The sequence below is a fragment of the Aythya fuligula genome, chromosome 13 (assembly GCF_009819795.1).
Source record: "Aythya fuligula isolate bAytFul2 chromosome 13, bAytFul2.pri, whole genome shotgun sequence".
NCBI lineage: Eukaryota > Metazoa > Chordata > Aves > Anseriformes > Anatidae > Aythya > Aythya fuligula.
This window is the reverse complement of record NC_045571.1, coordinates 1,026,135-1,049,348: the sequence shown is the minus strand read 5'-3', so window position 1 is coordinate 1,049,348 and position 23,214 is coordinate 1,026,135. Positions and strand designations below refer to the sequence as shown.

At 36.8% G+C, this 23,214-nt stretch overlaps 1 protein-coding gene across 1 annotated transcript in view; it reads left to right on the top strand.

Annotated features, from left to right (window-relative positions):
• The first annotated feature begins 2,207 nt into the window (after positions 1-2,207).
• THOC2 (THO complex 2) overlaps positions 2,208-23,214 on the top strand; it is a 53,582-nt gene continuing 32,575 nt past the window's right edge. Inside the window, exons 1-10 of the mRNA XM_032196336.1 lie at positions 2,208-2,312; positions 8,064-8,122; positions 10,278-10,369; positions 11,390-11,441; positions 13,604-13,674; positions 15,437-15,558; positions 16,387-16,520; positions 18,145-18,311; positions 18,924-19,016; positions 20,880-21,035. Coding sequence (XP_032052227.1) covers positions 2,251-2,312; positions 8,064-8,122; positions 10,278-10,369; positions 11,390-11,441; positions 13,604-13,674; positions 15,437-15,558; positions 16,387-16,520; positions 18,145-18,311; positions 18,924-19,016; positions 20,880-21,035 — 1,008 coding nt within the window. The 5' untranslated portion in view covers positions 2,208-2,250. The remainder of the gene's footprint in view (positions 2,313-8,063; positions 8,123-10,277; positions 10,370-11,389; positions 11,442-13,603; positions 13,675-15,436; positions 15,559-16,386; positions 16,521-18,144; positions 18,312-18,923; positions 19,017-20,879; positions 21,036-23,214) is intronic.

Here is a 23,214-nt window from a genome sequence, read left to right as displayed (position 1 = left end):
TAAGCATTTGCAGAAGCAAAAGTCATTATTTTGTATGACTATGCAATACCGAACATTTGTCTCTTCTCTACAACTGAGTAATTTGTATGCTTTAAAGCCATATTCAGTTATGCAAGCCTATATTTCAGTTTCCAATTATTTGTCTGTTAGGTTGTTCCCTTGTCAAATTGCAAAATCCAAGTAAAAGAGAAGTTGGAGTTTCGAAATCTATAGTTGTGACACTGCTGCTGTGATATTTGCATTAGTATTGGAAGACAAAAACTTGTTAATATGAAACACTGTTATAATGAAAATAAGCGTAAGGCCGCTATACTGACCTGATATGGCTTTTCTTATAACCCATAACCAATGATCTTGATAATGAAGTGATCAGCTTCTAACAAGAAATATATCAGCAAGCATGAGTATGCACTTTCCATAGATTTTATAGCTATTACTTATTACTAGTATAAGCTCAGTTAGATTTTCAAATCGTTTCTGTCACATATATTTCTACATTGTGTGTAATAACTACATTTATCTTCAACCCATTCTGTGATGAATATCCTTTACAAAAGTAGTTTGGTTTCCTTGAATAAACTTGGGATGTAATCTTTTTGCTCCTGCAATGACTAGATGTCTTTAGTCTTCTGTTATTTTCTCAATAGTCTCCTTTCATCCTCATCATGAAGGCAAAATTCAACTTGTTCACATTCAGTCCTTGCACAGTTTTGGGAAGACATAATGTGCTGCCCGTCCAAATTAAGTATTTCTTAACTTATATATCCTTGTTAGCAACTGAAAGAAATTAAGAAAAGCTTGGGGAGACTTGCAGGGATGTAAAACATCTAAGATGGGCATGCGTATTAGGGATCATCTATGTAGTTGTTTGCTGTACATTTAATAAATATCATAATTTATTAAAATATTTTATCCCCAATCTTGTCAAGGGGTAATGAAAAATATTTTAATTTTCAAAATAGTGCCCAAACAGGAATTGAAAAGCTAATTTGGTCATTTATTGGTAAAAAAGCTGTGTCAACAGATGAAGACTATCTGCATTTTATTTTGAAAGACAGAACCTCTACATCTTGCAACATGGTTTACAAAGGATGGTTCATCATTTTGGACAAGGGTCCCTGCATTTTGAGTAACTAGGGTTATAATTTTTTGCAGTTCCAAGTAATTAGGAAAACTGAATGCATGCACACACACACGTACTCTTTTGTTCAGTGCTCTCCAAATATGTAGAACTCGAATGACAAGTAAAATACCCTGAAAGACTCGTTGAGGGTGACTTAAGCTTCAGGTGCATTGCATTCTGAAAATTGTATCATCATCTTTGTTTCTGTTATATTCTTTCCTTTAAATTCCAGTTTTGTGTGTTGGCCCTCAGTTGGTCGGCCATTCTAACTTTGTCTGTTTTGCTCGTGTGACAGTGGCTCACAGATCTGTACAAAGCTATGTGGTACTTGCACAGCACCTCGCTTTGGGTCACTGTCAATTAGACGAGTAAATTGCTTATGTGGAAAGCCACATCTGAAAAACGTTTAATCTATTTGTTGGAATAAAAGACACGAGCAGATTGTTTGCGTGTGCTTGTTAACTCGCACCCTTAAACTGAGTCTCTTCTCTGTGACTCCAGGTGAAGAGTTATCCCCAGCGCTGTGATGATTTTGGGGAACAGCAGTTCAAAACAACGGTTTTGGGGAACAGTGGCACAAAGGAGTCCTTCATACCCTTTCCAGAACATGCTTTACTTTCTGAAGACAATTGAATGTATTACTGCCATCAGTGAATCTGGAATCTGAACTGAGAGCCTACGATATAGGACACAGCCCACAAATTACGTTTCGCGTGCATTTAACACTTCTAACAAGCCATCTCCGCACGATCCCTTAGCTCCGTCTCTAGAAGTCCATGGCCTACATTAATTTCCACAGAATTACCGAGGGGCCCGCCCCTATCCGTCCTGAGCCACCCTTAGGGCCGGGGGCCGCTGAGCAGTGCCCACAGCCGCGGACTGGAGGAGGCGGCTTGAGAGGCCTGCAACCTGCGGGAGAAGCGCTTGGGGACGAGGCCACACCCGCAGGGGGGAGAGGCCGCCCGTTTAGGGCGCGGCCTCGCAACCGCGCATGCGTCATGGCTACGAATGCGCCGTCTCTCAGGGCACAGCTCGAGTGGCTCCCGTCGTGCCCCGCGGCTCGCCGCGTCCCCTCTGACCCGCGGGCGCTGCTCCCCCATCCGGGCTCTCGGCGGCACACGGGGAAGATGGCGGCCGCGCTCCCCGCCGAGTGGATAAAGAACTGGGAGAAAGCGGGCAAGAATGAGTTGTGAGTGCGGGGCCGCGGGCCTGGGGGGGCAGGGGGGAGAAAAGAGGGGGGCCTGGGCCTGAGTGCGGCTGCGGGGGGCGCTGTGGACTTCCCGGGGCCGGAGGGCCCAGCCGCTGCCCCCCTGGGCCCGGCTCCGCCGCTCGCTGCCGGGCCTCGCCGAAGCTCGCCCCCGCCGGCTGGGCCTGGCCCGCCCGTTGCCCGAGCGCCCTCTTCCTGCGCTGGGCCGGGTTAGCGGGTGCCAGCTCCTACCCTCCCCTTCACCCGGGAGCCTTGTCACCGCCACGGCTTTTCAGGCCCGGGCCTCGGCCCCCGTTCCATTTTACTGCCCGTTGGCAGGTGGCGGGCGCTGCGTTCTGCGGCTCGCTCTAGGTGGGGTCAGTTGGCCGGCCCCAGTTATCCTGCGAGGTAACGCCTGGATGCCGGAGGGTCTGGCTGCGGCTTCCCAGAGCGATCTGGGTGTGCTAGGGGCTTCCTTTTCAGGGCTTTCCCTCGGTTTGTCTTAAGCAATCGCTATTCGGCAGGTTTGCTAGCCATGTTGCCTGCTGTGTTCCAGGGTCGGGGGGTTGTTCACCACTTCATCAATTTCTTGTTATTACGTTACCTTGGACGAGAGTGTCCTATTTACCAACCGCATAGCTGTAAATGCTTTTTTTTTTTTTTTATTTTTTAAATTCTTCCATTTGGTTTTGCTCTTTGTTGTAACTAAAAAAACATCAAGTTTCAAACATAGGCATTTGGAGGATCACTATATGAGATACGCTTTTGGATATTCACTACTTATGTTATTTTCTCTTGTTCATCTATTTTAGAAGGTTGTACAGCTAGGGTAATGATCTTCCCTATGCGTGAAGAAAGAGGTAGCGTTGTAGGGAATAAACAACACAGAGGCTCTCTGCACAAAACTCTGTTTTCCTCAGACCCTCCATTCTGTAGTGAAGGGATGCCCCTCTGTAGCCATTGTTGTGTTTGAATTGTGCTAGAACAGTTACTGTGTTGTCATGTCACTTTAATGTGTTTTGATATGAATGATGCAAGGTGAGCAGAAGTCTGTTCAATAGCTGGATTTCTGACAACAATAACTTATGTGTTCAGGAGCCCCCAGAGGATGCTGAAGTTCATTTTGATACCCTTTCAGTCTCTCTCATAAAACTCTTGGGTTTTATGGCAATAGCTGAATGATATTTAGGCAACGAGTAGAGCCTTTTTATTGAATTTGAGTGAATGAACAACAAAGAATGAAGTATATAAATGGATACATCTCTTAAAAATGCACAAGTGGCTATAATAAAACAGACCCTGGTTTTGTATGGTGTTATTTTGTGAAATCCACTTGCTAGTCTCCCTCTATAATGGTTAAGTCATTTTTTGCCCTATGTATTTCAAATATGATGATGATTTTTGTAGCTTCGTTGTTATGGATATGGAGACTGAATGAAGATTGCACGAGGACAGAAATTTTATAGTTGATTTGGTAATGATGGTTGCACTGTTCGAATTGAATTCTTGGAACTTCAACAGTGGAAGGAACTTTAGGCCATGCTAACGCCTCCCATTTCCCCTCCAGTGGTACTCTGTACAGATGAACAGGGAGAAAACGATAACCTGCTGTGGGCCAATAAAATAGACTAGATTCCTGTATTTGTGGCATTTATTCCAAAATATTTATTCCAGATACTGCTTAAATGCAGTTCCAGACGTGGTTTTATCAGTAGTTGGCAGAAGAAGCCATCCATTTTAAAGGAAATGTGATTGCTTGGATAAGGGCTATCAATTTTTACAGTGTTAGTTTTATAAATGTGGAATATGCATGAAAGTATTTTCTGGAAGCAAAACAATGTATCTGTAGCCAATATCTTAGACAACTTTTTACTAAACTAAGTTTTCCTGAGAGTGCTTCTTAGTGTTTAACTTTATCTTTCTTTTTCCAAAGCTTTTAATCTCCCGTTTTACTGGAGGAATATAAAACTGTGATCTTTCTAAAATGAACCATTTAATAAGGCAGCATTCTGGAGGCGAAGTAGTAGTGACCATTTACTTTGTAGGAATTGTTCTAATACTTTTTTTCAAAGCTGTACATGCTTCCAATTTAATTAACCCAGCTACCAATGTGTAATAATATCTAATACAGATACATGAATGCAGATCATGTGCTAGGTTCAAGCATTCTTTGTTACCAAAATGAAAAATTGGTCAGGATGTGGTCACCTTGTATCTTTTTTTCAGGCCCTTCTCTGTCTAAATACACTTTATTAAATTATCTGTATTTGTTTTGCTATCGCAAAAGAGAGATGGAGTTGACATCTGTGTGATTGCTTTATTATTCTCATCAGTCTAGACTTCTTCTAGACCTATTTCTGTACCCATCTACTGTCCTTTTGTATTTAAATCACATCACTTTCTCTAGTGGCTTCCACAATAAGGTGTTCATCTATGACTGTAGGCCATTGATAATGCACATGCAATCATGCAATGGCAAACACTTACTGTTACAGGGATATATTTTCTTTTTTTTTTGTGATGGATCAAATGCATCGAGGACCCTTCAAAGGGGAAGTCCAGCCAAGCACACCACTGAGCTTGCAATTTCTGCACTATCTTAAATTGCAAGATTAACTGGAGAAGCTCAACATTCTGCGAATGTGAAATTTGGAGACCTCTTTGAGGCACTCCCGGTGTGTTACTTTGCTTGCATGAGGAATGTCATACCATGAGGAGCAATTAAAGGGCTGAGAGTCAGGAACACAGACCTTGGTTGTAGTTGTGCCATTCTGACTGCAAAATGCAATTGATTGTGCACAACAAAAGAACTACCCACATCAGTTAAGTTACGCATATACTTCCATATTTGCAGGCACATGCGCTTCATGATAATTACTGCTGTAGACCATGCGTGGGAGTGTAACTGAGTATATAGGATGTTGCGTGTGAGTTGGGAGGCTTAAGTTGGGTTTCTGGCTCTGCTATGCCATCTTGTTCTATAGGTGATTGACACAGCTTCACGGTTCCTGTTTAAACAAATCTACCCAATCTTAGTCCAAAACAAATTTGCTTTTGAGACTGATTTTTCAGAAGTGATTCTGTTTTTTTTTAATGTTTAGTTTCTAGGTTATCCTGTTATCTATTGTATTTCAAATTTATTACATAATTTTATATTCAAAAGGGATTTAGGTTGTGGTAGAATGGAGAAGTTCTGTGTCCTAAACATGTAGAAGTGAGCTCCAAGGTTAGAATAATAGAATTTTCAAGGGAGCTTTTAATGTTTGGGATATTGAACTGAAAACAAACCGACAATTTTCCATTTTCTGGGCATTGTTTAGGAGGAAAAATACTGTAGTGCCCTTTTTTTTTTTTGCTTGAGTTTGTTACCCATACTAATATTGATGGGTTTTATTCTACTAAGAAGACAAATGTTCTGATTTTTAACTTAGGTAGTTGGTTAAGACTAGATTTAATGGTTTGATGGTGCTGGATGGGAGGGCTTCGGCCTGGTCTTCATACCTCACTGCATCATTGACTTTGGTGTTTATCTGACCTCTTGGTGAGCTGATTCAGCTTGCAAAGTGGCAGATGACTTGTATCTTAACTAGTTTTCCACTGGGTTTGTCAGTTGAGTTAACTGATTTGGCTGAAATGAGAGCTAGAACTGTGTGACCAAGGACAGAAAGGAAAGGATGAAGGAGCTGCAAACGTGTGCTCTTGTTTCTCCCCAGCGAGCTATGAAAGAGCTGCACTGCCTGCCAGCACCTTCAGGGAAGGTCATCCACCTGTAGAGATTGTCTACCTGTATGGGAGAATATAAGCACAAATATTAATTTATATCCAAATATGAATACTAGTGCATTCTTTTCTACCACCAAAGTTCCCATGTAGACCTAAGGAAATTTATTATCTCCATCTCCCAAATTTTTAAGTTACTTTTTCAAATGTAATTAAAAATGGAAAGCAGGTTGCTTTACAGGCTGATCTTTAGTGTGACTTTTTACATTGATCAAACAGGTCCTATGTTACTATGAAGTTTATATGCTAGTATTTTGGTATTGCTGGAAATGGGATTGGAAGAGGGTTACAATTTGTATTTTGTATTAACATGTACTTCAGTGAAATCTTCAGTCCAAGCAGTCAGGGCTATTGCTACTGCAACCTATGTGATGGTATCATTTTAAGTCATAGGGGTCATGATGTGCATCTCGGTAGATAATTTTGTAGAATCAGTTGTTTTACATTCCTGTTATTTGCATACAGAGCTTAGAAATGAGAGCAGGGTAACTTCATGGAGGAGTAGTCATTAAGATGTAGAAAAATCTGACTTAAATTAATACTCCCAAGAACAGCAGGGAAAATCCATCCACACTTGAAAAGTAAGTGCATTTACAATTCATGAAGAACAAAATAAACATACAGTCCTCTATTTTGCTGTGTCTGTTCAAGTTATTTCAAAACATTTTGCATTTTGTTCAATAGCATTAAGAACATCTTAGCCATACCCTCACTTTTGCTGAGCTTGCATGTTTCTGCTGATTACATTATACCTATACGTAAAACTGCACATTTTCCAGTTGTTTTTAAAAGGTGCATTTACCTTGTAGTTGCTAAATTCTGTCCTTTGATTCCTGGAACAGCTGTTTACTCCTGCTAGAGAGGTAATAATCTGTACAGGATGCAAATAGAATGAGTGATGGATTGCTACAGAATCCTTTTACAATTTATTTTTCCATGATAAGCCTCTATAATAATTGTACATACCTGCTTTATTAGATAATGTTGTTTAAAAAAAATTGCTCACACAGGAAACTGTAGACTTACATAGCATCTTACGTAGGAACACTAGCTCGGATACTGTCTTCCGTTTTTGCATGTGAAAGACTTACGATGAAAAATGTGAAGCTTGATTGAAAACTTGCAAATATGAAGGAAATTCTTAGGATTTCCCTTAGTGTCTGTAATTTGGTAGGCAAACAGCTACCTCTTTTGAATGCTGTTGCTTTTTAAATGTGAAATTGTTTCTGAAGCCTCATCCTGTAGTGAAAATGTAATGGGAGAGAGAAAATCCTCACCAGCTTGGGTTGTGTGTCTGTTTCTATGCCTTCTGTGTAGTGAAGCCTACTGCTATAGAAGCATTTATTTTATAATGCAATGGACTATTATTTTATTGCAGTCTGTGTGGTGCTTAGTGTAATTTTTACATGGCTGATATTTTTGAGGGAGACCTTGATGGTAGCCAAGAAGTCATCACAACAGGTCTTTGCAGCCTATCGTGGCTTCTCTTGGTGATGAGAATTTGCACTTACAGGTAATGTTCTGTCTCATCAGTGCAAAGACTGCATTTGGAAGACATGCAGGTGGTTTAACAATTTTGCAGGTCAGAGATTGGAAGTGACGGCAAGTCATAGAAATAGATGAACACTTCCTCACTGTCTAACAGTAGGTTAGTGCTAGCACTTCTGTGGCTCCTTAGGTTTACTAATACCACCTAGCTTTCTGACTTTTCTATGTGTAAGCACATGTAATGTTAGGAAGCATGTTTTCTTGAAGTATAAAGGCCCTATTCCATATCTGATATATTGGAAGTCTTGTATTTCTTTGCTGTGTAACTCCTCTGAATAAATGTTTATGAAAACTAAAATGTAGTCAGGTATTTAAACTGCCGGAGTTAAAATTATTTTAGCCAGAATAGCAAGAGCCCTGAAACATATGCTGGTTATTCAATGCTAATATCCTAATATCTATATTTTTTGTATTCTTTTACTGCAGTTTGCAACTGTGTCGCACTCTCAGTGAAAACAAAAGCCATGATAATGTCGGTTTCAGAGGTAAGCTGAGTGAGTTTGTTTGTTTTTTCTTCAAGTTAAATGAAAAGAAAGCCTGGAAACAGTTGATTATGATAGCCATGTATGTATCTGCTTCGAATGTTCGTATACATTGGCAATTAATGCATACTAAAGGAAAATCCACACCTAGATTTGTCTTCAAATGTCCAAGTGATCTCTCATCAGGACAGTAGTAACCAGTGTTAAGGTCAGCTAGTATTTGGTTTAAGTTGTAGAAAATACAATTCCATTTTGCAAACTCAATATACCACTAGATTTTGTTCTAAAAGCAAATTATGTAAGTACTGATACCTGCAAGTATGATTGAGGACTGCAGAAAGTAATTTTTACAATACCTGTGTTATAGACACTATCCCCTTTGTTAATGAAAAGCACTATTGTCCTCAAATTTTAAATTCTCACTTCAGGAAGTCTTTTTGAAGTTTTAAAGAAAAACTACATTTTGATTTGCTCTGCAGATTGTATTGGGAGAAAAGCTTCCATATTGCTAAGACAGCAAATGTTGCTGTACTGTTTAGGTGGTGATTTGAGTTCTTGCTAAAATAGTCATAGATGATAGTAATAGTGGAGAAGATAATTTATATTGAAATGTTTTGGTTTACAAGTAACAGTAAGAAAGAAAAATTTGTTTAGCAAAGCAAACTGGCTATTCCCAAAGCTTTCTAAGAATGTTCACCAGATGTTCATTATTCTAGACCAAGGTTGGCAATTCCTACGTTTTTTTCTCTTTCTTGCACTTGCTGTCAGAATCTAAGATCCAGTGGGAATGGCTAGATACACACAGTAGCTGTTTTGAAGAAATTAATAAGACAGTAGAAAGGGTTGAAATCCTTCTGGTGATGGGCAGAAAAACAAACAAAAGAATCAACTGAAAATATTTGTAGTTTGGAGTGAAGTACAGAGTTGCTGACTGCTGAGAACTTGAGTCCACATAACTAGGATCCTGTTGAGAAGAGTACACTGACACTTGCACTTCTGCCTTTTAGTTCCAGAAAGACATCTGTTTAAGTCCAGTATACCACAGGCCTGTGAGGCCAGGTCAGGGTTGGCAGTGTACCTGCATAACAAATTCTCCCCACTATGCGAAGCCACTTGCAGAGAGACAACTAAGGCCGTGATTATGGCTGCTTTGGATTCATTGTAAATCTTTGAATTTGGTACTGCCCTAAGCTGTGCTGTTGAATTGGCCTTCAAAGTGGTAAGGGTGTTTTATGTAGAACTGATGCAGGAACCAATCCTACTATATTCAGGTCTTGTGCAACTACTGTTCTTTGCCAAAAGCATTGTTATAAGTACAAGTAACATGTCTCTATTTATTATCATCTGTATATAGTAAAATGACAATAGTCTGCAGGCCCCAAGTTATTAATTAGTTGGTTTAAATTATTATGATAATTTAAAATACTAATGACTTCAACTATTATGACCATTGAAAATACTATCTGTTGAGGAAAATGTGGTATAATTGTAAATTGAAAACATGGGATTTTAATTTTTTCATACATTAAGAAGTAGATCAACATTGCTGTTTGTTAAAGAATAATCCTTTGTAAGTTTACCATAGCTGTTTTTGCAAACACCATATTTAACTTTGCAAGATTTTTCTCAAATACACCTGTGTTTAGTATTTCAGTGTAATATAAGGTTTTGTAAAACACTGTTCTTTGGTTGTGAGGGATTTCCATAAGTGGTAGTAGTAATAAATCCTGGTTAGACATTTTTTCCCAGTTAAATTGTATTTTCTGCTAGAGAAATGGCTTTTGAAAGTATATCTGTTATAAGATGATGAAGAAAAAATTCTGAACTGAAATATATAATATTCACGTGAATTGTAAGTTGTCTGTTAAACCAACTGCAAAGACTCAAGTTGTTATGCTCAGGACTGTAGTTTTCCATCCCATTTTACTGTTTTCATAAGCTCTCAGGAAAGTAGATCATATCTTACTGCCTGATTATGCGAAGTCTTACACATTGATGCTCAGATTTAATCTGTCAGCATCAGTAAAATAATCCCTATCTTCAAGTCCTCTTTACCTGTCAAGTGTCTGAAGACTACAGCATTCTTGTACACATGGTTTTGAAAGTTAAACCAAGGATTACCTACTGCATTCTTTAATCATCTGCTTTGTTTCAACAGATATCCAACAGGTTTTGTATGAGCTTGCATATCATGTTATCAGAGGAAACCTAAAGCATGATCAAGCCTCTAATGTTCTTGGTGATGTTATAGTAAGTTTATATTTGTTTTAATTGTAGACTTAATAAATATTTAGTTAAAAGGTCAGAATGAAAATCAAGCAGGATGGTATTTGAGAAACTTGTTTTTTACATCTAAAAAGTTGTCCTTGTCAAGTCCTTTTTCTTCATTTCTGGGTGCTTGAAGTGTCTGTAGGCTGTCAGGGTTTCTGTTTATTCCCTCCTTTTGTGGTGAGGAGTAGTTCTGTTCATTTTAGCATAAATGAATGAATTTTTTAAGGGCATATGAAGACTGAAGTTTTTCATAAATGCTAAAAATAGAATTAACTTGCTTATGCAGCATGGCAGTGATGCCACCTACTGGTTTTTGTAATTTATATTTTTTACCATTTTACTATTGAGATGTTCAAGTCCCATGACCATGGTTAAAATAATGCTCCTATTCAATGCTGTTGTTTTTTATTATTGATGTATATTATATGTAACATATTGGGGTGCAGATATTTATATAGTGTAAATATACTTTTCAATGTAATTTTTTAAGTTCCTTTCATACATATAGAATTCTAATCCTTTCATCTTCTGCATTTGTCATATTTATTGTAGAAGGATACTGGAAATTACAGGAAGGAATAACAGCTTTTCTACAGGAGCTTTAGTGTTGTCATTTTTTTCTTAAAAGCTGATTCTAATTTATCTGCATCTTGCTGTGAAATTTTTGAGGGTTTTTGCTTAATATAGAGGCTTTGACAAGGGCAAATATACCTAAGAACTTGTTCTCCCAATTAGTTATTCCTGGATGAGTGCAGACCTGTGATAAGGGTTAACTAACTATCCATTTATAATTTTAAGAAAAAAGCCTGTTACTGGTTTGATGCCAGGTTTAATGCTATAAATCAATTACCCTTCCATATTAAGCAGAAAGGTATTCAACAGTAGAATGCCTCCTCTAGAGTCACTGTTTTCTTTTATGTAACAGAACTATTTATTTTTTTTTAAGTGTAGTTACTGGAATTACTGTATTTATTATGTATGTTCTTTTTTCCTTGTTAGGAGCTTCGGGAAGACATGCCTTCCATCTTAGCTGATGTATTCTGCATATTAGGTGAGTTGTGTTCCCTTCCTTTTCAGCATTGTGATAGATTTGGAAAAATACATGCTTTGTGAATTTAATTGCTCACTTCTTCAGGAAAACTCATTAAATCTGTAAAGCATTACTTCTCTTTACAAAATGTTTGTTGGTTGTTTCTCGGTGTATCTGTATCAAAGTTCTTAGTGTCTTTTCTGCTTTGTTCTGATACAGTTCCTATATGTTCACCTACTAAAGGCAGTGGAAATTGATCAGACAAGAAAAGTTGAAGTAGATAGTTTAGAAGAATGTTGGATGCTAGCTAATGGAGTCAGTGATTTAATGTAGTTATCATTCTTATAAATATTTTAAATTGGTGCATAATCTTCTGTTCTCAGAATGCATTCGGTAAATATTTCTATCTGCATTGTCATCGTTAGAGAAATGGAGCTTGTACTAGCTGTCCAGAAACCTAAAGGCAGCTGGAATTGCTTGCCAAGTTATTATCTGCAAACGGAGCAGGCTTTAAAGATGTATGCCTCTTGTTCTGGTAATAACTTCCAGATTTTTGTGTTGTATAATGTTGATCCAAAGCTGTTTCTGGCGCGTTTTTAGAATTTTAATCCCAAATACTTTTTCAGATCATACTTTTAATTTCTTGTTCTATGTCCTTTTGTTCTTTTCAGCACGTATCAGTGAATTTTGCTGTCAGTCTCTTCATCACAGGCACTAGTTTGAAGGTGTCTAGGGTTCTCTGGGCTGTCACAGACTATCAAATTTGTATGTGCAGGCTCAGTTCTGTAATACTGAACTGATACATTTTTGACTACTTTATTCACAATGTTTCACTCTGTGTTTGTATCTTTTTTTTCTTTGTAATAATTTTTATGGTGTGATATTGTACTGATATCCTTTGCTGGGTTATAATGGGTTAGAGCTGGGTTAGAAAACTGAATGGGTTGCTCCTTGAACTTAAACTGTTTGAATAACTGAAACTAGTGTGTCTGCTTCTCCCCCCCCCCCGCCCCCAATTATGTAGACAGCTGCCCTGCATTTACTAGATTTACTAGCAGCAGAGAAATAGTATGACTGGGAGCTAAGTTTACTATGGGGACAAATAAAATTTGGTATAATTTCTTGCTTATTTTTCCATGAGTTTCCTCTAACACTTCTTCCACTCTAAGCTCTGTCTGCTGCTACCAGGATCCATTTTTTCCCCCTTTAATGGAGCCTTCTCTCAGTTACTATGTCTCAGTGTATAAGAATTTTGGTTCTTGTTTTTATCCTCTAATCTGTATTCCTTTAAACTAATTTTTTTCTTCAGATTCTTCGTGGCTGAGATGCTTGGGTGCAGGGGTCTGGACTGCTCTGGCATGTCTGTTTCCTCTGCTGCTACCCTGCTACATCATTGTTTTCTAGTGTGTTCGGGGGTCTCTTCCTCTGATTTTTGTTGTTGTCACTTTGTGGGTCTAGTTTTTCTGTGTATTTTTGTGCTCGTGTCTGTACGTACTTATATTTGGTGATGTCTGCCTTTTGATTCTTTGTTTATGGAGTTTTCCGCTCCTTTTGCAGCTCCTTGCTTCCTGTAATGAAATGTTTTCTGTTTTTCTTTAAGTTACTTTAGACAGGCATGCTTCCTTTGTTTTATGGCCTCTCTTCCCACAGGAATGAATTTCTGAATTGCATTCAGTTGTTGACAATGCAAAAAGAATGGAAATACAGAATTACAGCTAGTAAAAGACTGCAGACTGGGCAATAAACAGCAGTTACTCTAAAGACAAGGGAAAAGAGACTAGAACAATGTGATATTAAGGCTAGGGTCACCCAGTTCTCTTCAGCAATTTGTATTTCTATTGTTTCCTGCTTATTATTCATTCTTAATATTTGCCATAAACCTCATTCCAACAAAGAAAGGAAAGAATTATGATTATGATATTCCTCTGGTTTCTATTCTACCTTTTTGTGGGATTTGTGCATGTGTGATGTTGGTCATTGAAATATTATGGGGATCTCAAGGTGAATAGGTAGCTGCAATGTTACAGGCGGCTAGTGTGTTAAAAACAAGCTACTTTGCATTGTGTTGTCATGAGCATTTAACATAATAGTGAAGAATAGAATAAACTTCTAAATTCCGTGAAGATAACAGAGGCAAATTTCCACAAATACCATGTTTTTTATCCCCTCTTCCTTTATTCTAGATATTGAAACAAGTTGTTTAGAAGAAAAAAGTAAGAGGGATCATTTTACTCAGCTGGTCTTAGCCTGTTTGGTAAGTTCAGTTGCACTTACAAATTATTTTGGTAAAAGTATATGGTAAAATCTGTTTTAAAAAAAAATAGATATTCTTAAAACTACATTGTTGTAGTTCGTTTTTTTTGAGGGAGTCTGTTAAAATGTTTCAACAGCTTGAGAAATTATACACAAATAAGTACTTTTTTAGGTGTTTTGTATTGCTGACAAGATAGTTCAGGCTGAACATGTTTTTAATTTAGACAACGGTGTAGGTAGACCTGTTGTTTCACCAGATGGACCAACCTTTGGGTTCTTGTTTAAAGGAATTAACTCACTGAGCTTGTTATTTTCTCTGCTGATTTCAGGAGAAAATTGTGTATGTACTGTTTCTTATTGACTGTAGTTCATAACATATGGCTAAGCAGTTTGAATGCTGATAATATTCTTTTATTGCAGTCAGTCTGTTCCTTCCTGTGGATTGAAACTTTTCATTTGTATCTTCCATATTGTTAGTCTGGTCAGGGAGGTCTCCTTAGGTTAGCTTTATCCATCATAGAAAAATAAATTACAATTTTATTTTATATATATATATATGTATGTATGTATCTTGGTAACTTTTGTTCTTGCTGCTGACCTTAAGTTCCGATGCAGCTCAACGAGAAAAATTTATTTTGCCATTTTCAAAAAACATCGTTTTAGTTTTAATGTTACAGCCATTTGGACCTACAGATTTACTGTAGCTCAGGATTGTAAGATGCAAAGCTGCTTGTATGTGAGTAGTTCGTTTAGTTTCCTGTTTTTAATGCAGCGCAAAATATTTAGGGACATCCAGGAATTCTGTGACCAAACAAACTCATGCAGTAAGGCTGCTGCATTGTTTGTTTAATGAATACTTTTTGGATTGGGGAAGAATTATAGCATGGAGACAAATGGTGAAGTGAGCACTTGCAGATATGATACATGTCATCAGAAACAAACACTGTTTACAGGAATGAGACGTAACACAAGTAACTTCGATCCAGAGTTCTGTCCTGCAGTGTGAATTTAAACTTTAAATGTTCCTAAAAGCATGTATGCTGATTTTCTTCTTGTTTCCTTAATGAGAACTTAAAAAAATAAAAAAATAAAAAAATAATAAAATATGTATAAGAGAAGTATTGGCAGAACGTTGGGAATCAAATATCTTACTAGACTGATTAAGCAGGAAGTGGTTAAACTTCTCTCTGTATTTTTCAGCTATGTTAGCTGACTTGGTACTTCTTTCTACATACCTTTATCACATGCGTTATGGGTAGAGTAATGTAGTCTCATTGTTTGAATCATTTAAGGAAGTAGTTTTGAGAGAGTGTAAGTTTCCTTACCTCTCGGTTAAACAAATTTTGCTTCTGAAGTACATTTTGTTAAATTTCTCCTTTATGCAACCTACTTGTGCCTTTTGAAATGGCATTCCTAGCCATCTGGAATAAGCTTGACTTGTAGGAAAAATCAGTGTAAGAAAAGGCATTTTTTCAGAGTATGAGAGAGTGGGTTGAAGCTTCGTAATATGCAGTTCTTGTAATAACATCCCTAGATACTAAGCAGTGTATACTTTGTAACCAGCAGTTAGACTCTACAGCTTGTTTATTCAAGGTGTTCGCTATATAAAACATACCTCTGTAAAATTCTAGTTTTAGTTCAGTTTCTCAGTTGTATTCACTTGTAAATACATTCTGTTTCAAACTTAGTATGAGGGTATATATGTATGTTTCTAGGTGTTCATAACTGGCAAATCTGATGTGTATTTTTGGTCTTTTTTTTAGTATCTTGTATCTGATACTGTCCTAAAGGAGCGTTTAGATCCAGAAACACTGGAATCACTAGGACTTATCAAGCAGTCTCAACAGTTCAATCAGAAATCTGTTAAAATAAAGACAAAGCTATTGTAAGTTTTGGGGTAAGGGTTTTCTAGAGGGTGGGTGGGGAAGGGCAATGCTAATTAATCTGGTAACAATGTTTACTTCAAAAAAAAATGTTTATTGTATTAAAATACTGTCTTTTATTTAGGAAAAATGTTTCATTGCACTCTAACAAGTCACTGACAATAATAGAACATCATTAGCCCTCCTACATTTCTCAAGCATGTGAATGCTAAAACCTGTTTTAACTTCTTATTGCTATGACCTTTTCTTTGCTACAGTTATCCTGTATGTACAGATTAAATACTTTTTATTTTTATTTGTAATAAATGTAAATTTGTTAAGTATGAGCAAATATTTTTTTACTGTTACATCAATTAAGCATGGGTATATGTATTTGATGTTCTCATAAATAAGCAAATGCAGTTATGTTAATTTTGGCAACACTAGATTTTTGTGAATGTATATTTTGTGCCTTTGCATCCAATGCTTCAGTCTCTATATTAAAGAAGAGCATTTAAAACTAGAATAGGTCCTTACTCACAGACTGATAAGGTGCTGAGCAGTTCTTCAGTATAGCATGTAAGAACAAGCTTTATTGTTAGTGCTAACAATCTAGCTTTTAAATGGTCTGAATTTGAAATAAAAGATGGATTTATTTGAAGAATACTTGCTGCCTTGCAGATACTTGTTGTACTGCATTATCTCATTTTTGCAATAGCTGATACAAACTGCAAGTTCTTGAAAGTGTATTTGAAGTTCACGTTTTGTATAGCAAGTTTAATATTCATAAGAACATGAATAAGCTTTCACTGTGGATGTATTAATAGTGTTTAATTTCTGTTTATTTGCAGTTATAAGCAACAGAAATTTAATTTGTTAAGAGAGGAGAATGAAGGTTATGCAAAGCTGATTGCAGAGCTGGGGCAAGACTTATCTGGAAATATCACTAGTGATTTAATCCTTGAAAATATCAAATCTTTAATAGGTAAGGAATTTGTTGGAGGAATATGGACACTGATTTTCTTAAATGGTTGTGCAACTCTAGAGGATGACCTTTGACTGCTGTTTGAGATCATCTGGGAATCAAATAACATGATACAGGCATGTAGTGTGGTAGTAACATATTGGCAGACCATCTTTGATTGGATTATGAAATTTGGATGCTCCTGTTTCTTTGGCAAAGTTGATTTTTGGTAATGTTGTGTAGTTAAAAATTAGTTACTAAATGTATAGTACAGTCCCAAATGTGACTTTGATCAACTTCAGCAGCCACTGGAAGAGTAGTGTTTTTTGAGGATGTTCTGACATCTGTTAGCAGGAAGATTAGAAAGTAACAAAGTAATGTCTTTTGCTATTTTAAGGTACTGAACTCAATGCGTGAATATCCTCTTAATCTTGAAGGAGCTGAACAACTGGTTCTCTATAAAGTGACAGTAGTAGTAAATGTTTCTCCTTTGTCTAGTTCAATTTGTGTTTTTTTTTCCATATATCTAAATTTAGTAGTAATAGGGTTGCAATAAAATTGCAAAATATATTTGAAATAGATGTTGGTAATTCTCCATATTTTAGACTTCCTTTTTGCACAAAGTTTTATAATATTAATGCTTGCACTATTTCCTGTTCTATACAGTGCCAGTCCAAATGATGTGCTAGTATTTTATAAAGATAATTCTCCATCTATCACAGAATTTTGCTTGAGACTGGCAAATCCCTGTAGTAATACTACTTGCTTTGGAAGAGAGCTAGATAATAAGATGGTTTTTGGTGGTTATTACAGTAAAAAATACACATTCAGTTTGAGGAATTTTATAACAGCATTTTTCTGTCTTCTGGAATTTTAGGATTTGCAGATGGACTTCCCATAAAACATTTTCTAAAGTACTGATTTGCAGGAGGTCCTGACATAGTAGAAATAGCCTCTGGGGAAAGAAAGACCAATGTAATTACATAGCTGCATAGTGGATGTGCATGGATGACATTTTTTTCTTATGGTACAAAGAAGAAAATAGTGTAGATGTGGATTCTTCTGATATAAACAATAGTATTTATTTTGTGGCAGAGAAAGTTTAGTGAGATACAGATACTATTTCAACACTGGCTTAAGTTGATCTATATCCTTGCTCTAAAATAAACAAGCAGTTCTTGTTATTGCTAGCAGCAGTGCTGAGTTGGCATGACAGTGTGGCATAACCAGATGGGTCAGGATTTAGCTGCAAACTTGAACACTCCTAGGGGTGTAAAATAATGTTTTGGGTTTACATGGTTCATTTATGCAGCTGCAACACAAGTCTGTGCATTCTGCTGGCACTATGGGATTAGTGAATTTGTTTTGTACTTCTCAAATCTTGACTATAAGAGGGTAACTTAAAATTTCTGTGTAAACTGAATTGAAAGTCCCGTTGAATGTCTTTGCCTGGTTTAGTACTAGACACAAGTCAAAATGATTGGTGTATTTGGAGGTGATCCAGATTATTTTGTTGTATGTAGATCTTTTCTGTTAAAATTTCGCCTTGATCAAACTTCAAAAAGTAATGCATTTGTAGATTAGTAACAGAATGAAAATGAAAAGTAGTGATATTAAGCTTTTCTGCTCTGTTCTTTTCCACTAGGATGTTTTAACCTTGATCCTAACAGAGTTTTGGACATTATCCTAGAAGTCTATGAGTGCAGGCCTGAGTATGATGATTTCTTTGTACCACTGATAGAGTCATACATGTACATGTGTGAACCACAAACTTTATGCCATATCCTTGGGTTCAAATTCAAATTTTATCAGGTAATGTATTTCTTAATTATTTTCATCACTGGTTGGTTAAGTGATGAACTGCAGTCAGTGATAACAGACATCTGCTGTAGTTCTTTTTAGTATGGAAATTAATATATTGTAGAATTCCAGTTTTAAAAACAATTTCATGAATTGAATAGAATTTTATAATGTATTTTTGAGGAAGATGCTTTCAGCTGCCTGTCTGAGTTATGGTCAGCAATCTTGATCATCACACCTTCCATTTGAAGGTGTATAGTTATATAAGGACTGGCATTAACAAAGAAACTGTGCCTTTATAAACAAAAGACTTGTCCAAAGGAGTAAAGAGCATGTTTACAAGGTGGTTAATATTTCAGAGAATATTCAATTAAGTTTTTGAAATATGGTATAGAACTGCATACAAGCACCATAAGATGCAGAGATAATTAAACCTTACAGTTTCTGAAAAATCTGTTTGCTTATTGCAGTCAAGTCTAGCCATAAGGCAGTATGGCTTTGGAGTAGTAGCAGGTAACTGACATGGCAGCAGGAAGAACTGTGTTGATGAACTGAGCTTCAAGTAATTTCATTTGTTTTCATGTCTTTTCCTTTCTTTTTAATTTGTAATCTTCCCTTCTTTAGGATCCAAGTGGTGAGACGCCTCCTTCCTTATACCGAGTTGCTGCTGTCCTGTTGCAACATAATCTGATAGATTTGGAAGATCTTTATGTCCATGTAAGTGACAGTGCTACTTGGTCAAATGCCAAAAACAAAGAATAATTTTTTTAAGTGTGCTAGATATCTTGTCCTATTCCTAAAGCTTAAGACTCATGACATACATGTACCTTGTAGTACCTGTGTATGTACATTTAATATCTGTTAAATTTCCCAACACTTTGTAATGTTACATTCAGACAAGCACACACTGAAGTATTAAAGCTGATAGGCCTTCTTTGAATGATCTGTGTAGTATCCTCCAGGTTTGTTTAACCTCCTGCCTGAGTTAGGAGGTGGGAGGTAATTGATAAGAGTGGTTTTAAATGCCTTGAGTAACCTTCCTTAAGAACTAGACCCTTGGGGTGTTTTCACTTTGGAAATTTTTTGAAAAAAGTGATAGGATGATTAACTGCTTTTTTTAATAGTATATTTTTTTTAAAAAACTCGTATATACATATTCCCAAATCAGTCTGTAATCTAACCTACAAGAATTCTGAATTGTTATCCTGCAAGAGCAAAATGAAGTTGCAGGCTCAGATGTAATCTGAGAGATTTATCCTCTCCAGTCTGGCACTCTGTCAACCAACCAGCATACTAATTTGACAGATGGTAAACAGAATGTTACAGTTATCAAAATATTTTTAAATTATGCACCAATTTTTAATTTCAGAATATCCATATATTTCAAGGCTCTTAAGTCTTCCACTGAAATCAAGGAAATGAGCTCTAATTACAGCTATGGAAATCTTGCAATGTAGTTCCGCTGTTAATTTGTGTGGCAGTTAATAGTGTCACTCACAATCTGACTTCTCAATTACTGTCTCTGGCATCATTATTTTTTTGGCTAAAAATACCTCAGGTGGAGGAGGAGTGGGAATGAGTATCTCAATCAGCATGGAGGAAGAGATGTGTGATGGTAATGTTAGTTTAAGGAATGTTGGTGAGGTTACAAAAAGAGCTTCAATTCACACCTGTGCAATCTCAGCTGGATCCTGTATAGGTATTTGTGTTTTCTGCCAGTCTCGCGGTGGGAACGGCTCCTGCATCTATTTGTACTGCTCACCTTTAGTCACATTGATTCTCAGCCTCATTTGCAATCTGCTTTCGTTCCAGAATTTTCTCTGCTAGTCTCTGTTTAACTTTGACTGTGTGTTCCGCATGGCATTTTCCTCTTTTCAGTCAGGCTTAATTTCACTTGATATGAGAGTTTCATGAAGATAATTAACATAGAGGTTCTGAGCATTGGGGTATATATCATACAGTGTATTATTACATGGTATGTATTATATGGTGTATGGTGTGTGTGTGCATATATATATATATGTGGTGGTATGTATTGTGCAGCTTCTGTACAACAGCAGCTGTCAGGCTTACACTTCACATCAAGAATGTCCTCGCTCCCCTGCCCCACAGTTGTGCAAGAACCGTTCTTTGCTTTTATTTATGCACACAGACGTACGTAGCAGGCATTAGGTCCTAAAGATGTGATTTGCTACTTCTCATTCTACTTTATGTATTTCTTGGTGAATCTTAATAGATTTATGTTATTAAATGAGGAGGGTGTAACTCTTTAAACCTTTCCAAGTGGGAGAAGAAAGAATCCCAAGTTCTGTGTTTTTGGTGGAAAAGGGGAGCTTATGCAACCGATTGTTGTGAGGAAGGTGTGAATGATGTTATTCTTCATCTGTCTTTGATTTCAGAAGTCTGTTAATACCATGCTTCCTTGTTGGTATTATGATAACAAGAAAAATCTCTCAAGGAATGTTTTATCTGATTAGTATCGAGGAAGGACACAAGTGCTGCTTGGGTCTCTGGTTATGAAAAGCAGGAGTGAGTAGCAAACTCTCATTTTCAGAAATCATGTTTGTTCTGTTTTCTTAGCTTCTTCCAGGGGATAATGCCATCATTGAAGAACACAAGCGAGAGATAGTGGAAGCTAAGCAAATTGTCAGAAAACTTACGATGGTTGTCTTATCCTCTGAAAAGACTGAGGAAAAGGAGAAGGAAAAAGAAAAAGAGGAGGAGAAAACTGAAAAGGTTAGTGTGTGTGAGTAGCTTCTTTTCCAAGAAAACAACTTTAAACTGAACATAGTCATTGTTACAAAAATATTTTTTCAAACATATAAAAATACAGGTATCCAAGTATCTGTTCTTGGAAGGCTTTGTTTATCTTCTGATAGCACTTCATTTATGCTAAAAGTGCAAGCATGTTCTTTGGGATTTGTTCTGGATTTCTGTACATTTTAGGCTTTTGGTTCCTTGTCTAATTAATATGACTCTTCTTTGTTGTATCAGCTCCCCAGTGTGTGTACTGGCATTCACGTACTTCAGAGTCTTTCAAAAACTGTGTCTTCTAGGTCTTACGTTATAATCATAGTCGATACCGTAGGGATGCAGACGTAAAATGCATTTGTTACTCCTCTCAGTCAAGAATTGGGATGAAAAAAATTGCTAAACTTAAGAATGCTAGTATAATTAGCCTCCAGTGTAGAAAACACATTTTAATTGTACGTATTGTATAGAAACTGTCCTTTGTGCTTTCCATCAGACCTGTATCTTTGTGTCAATGTGTACTTCTTATTTAAGGTGCTACTGTGTCATGTCTTGTCTGTGTTGCCCTAGCTATAGCTTGCTTCATTGTTTTTAAGTGTAGTTGAAAAACAGTAACTTTTATTTCTGGGTAGCTTGTTTTCTTCATTTCAGAGTTGTAACCACGGCTGAAGTATCTTTTTTTACCTTAAAAAAAAAAAAAGCTACTTTCATTTGATAGTTTGAGTAATGGAAAGGGTGGACAAGTCCATCAGTATTGATAACTACTGCTCTTAATTTGCTGTATCTTTCTGGGTTCATTATATCTATCTGTTTTGTCTACTTAATCCCATTTGTTCTACCTTACTTTGATTATCTGTCTCTCTGACCTTCCTTCCTCCTCTTTTTTTTCTGCCTAGCTTGAAAAAACTAATTTCTTGGTTCCTTGGGCAGCTGATAAAGTCACCTCTCTCTGGTGCTCAACTGCAGTCACATCTGCTGCTTAAACTGATTCCTTTCACTAGTGTTAATTTTTACCCATTCATTATTTCTATATTGCTTTTTATTAAATGACATTGCTTTGGTCTGTCTTTTCTACAATCAGATGAGCTGCCTGGCATTTTCTGAAGCTCACATGTCATAATGTTCTGATGGAAGATTGAACTCTTGATTGGACATAGGGAGCATATACATTGCTCAGTAATGTCAGAAGAATTAAGACAGTGTTCTTGTAGCTGAGCTTTATATTTAAGAACTAGGGAATTTGAAGCTGTACCAAAAACTGCAACTTTTTTTTTTTTTTGAAGGATTGGAGTGACGAGTAATGAAGTCTGAGTCTGTGGTGGGAAAACAAAGAGCTGTACTTAAGCAGTTCCTCTGACTGAATTTCTCTGAATGCATGCTGTTTCTCAAAAGGCTTGGTTCTGTAATAGTTTTGTATGTTAGCTATGCATTTTGTAGCAATGAGGAACAACAGGTTCCAACACTGGCAGTCCCATTATGAGTGATTTTTATACAGTATGCAGTCTTAACATACTATTTTTGATATGGTACTGTGAAATATATGCCTGGATAAGAGAGAAAAATGTTTAACAATTTATGGCTTAACTATTTTTTAAATTCATGAAGTTCTGTCCTTTGAGTAAAGTTCATTGTCTCATTCATGACTCTTAATATGAATAGTGTTGTCAAATGCATTATCGACTCTTGCCTTTTGGGATGCATTTGGTGTAACCAAATAATAGTGAAAACAGATGGAGAGGGAGATAAAAAAAAAAAAATCTTAAGGTCACAACTCAACAGTATGATGAGATTTGACAGCAAGTCTAGACTGACTCTTTTCTGTTGTGTGCTTTTGCTGTTGGAGAGTATGTTATGGAAGAGCACGCTTATTTAAGGACAGACCCAGTCAAGCAATGTGTATGTGTAAGCAGTGCCTGCTTTGGAAATGAAGCAATATTCATTTCCATAGAAAGACTGTGTGGCTTGAAACATGGTTTCTAGTACAGTGGTAATCGCCCAACAAGGCAATTTCGTAGTATCAAACTTTATTATGGTAATACAAATAAAATAATCACGACTCTACTATATTTTAAACAACATGACTTCTAAGAAGTAATTTTGAATGTGGACTTCAAGCTTCCTGCTTATACTGAACAAGGCAAAGTGTTCACATGTTTCAGTGAAG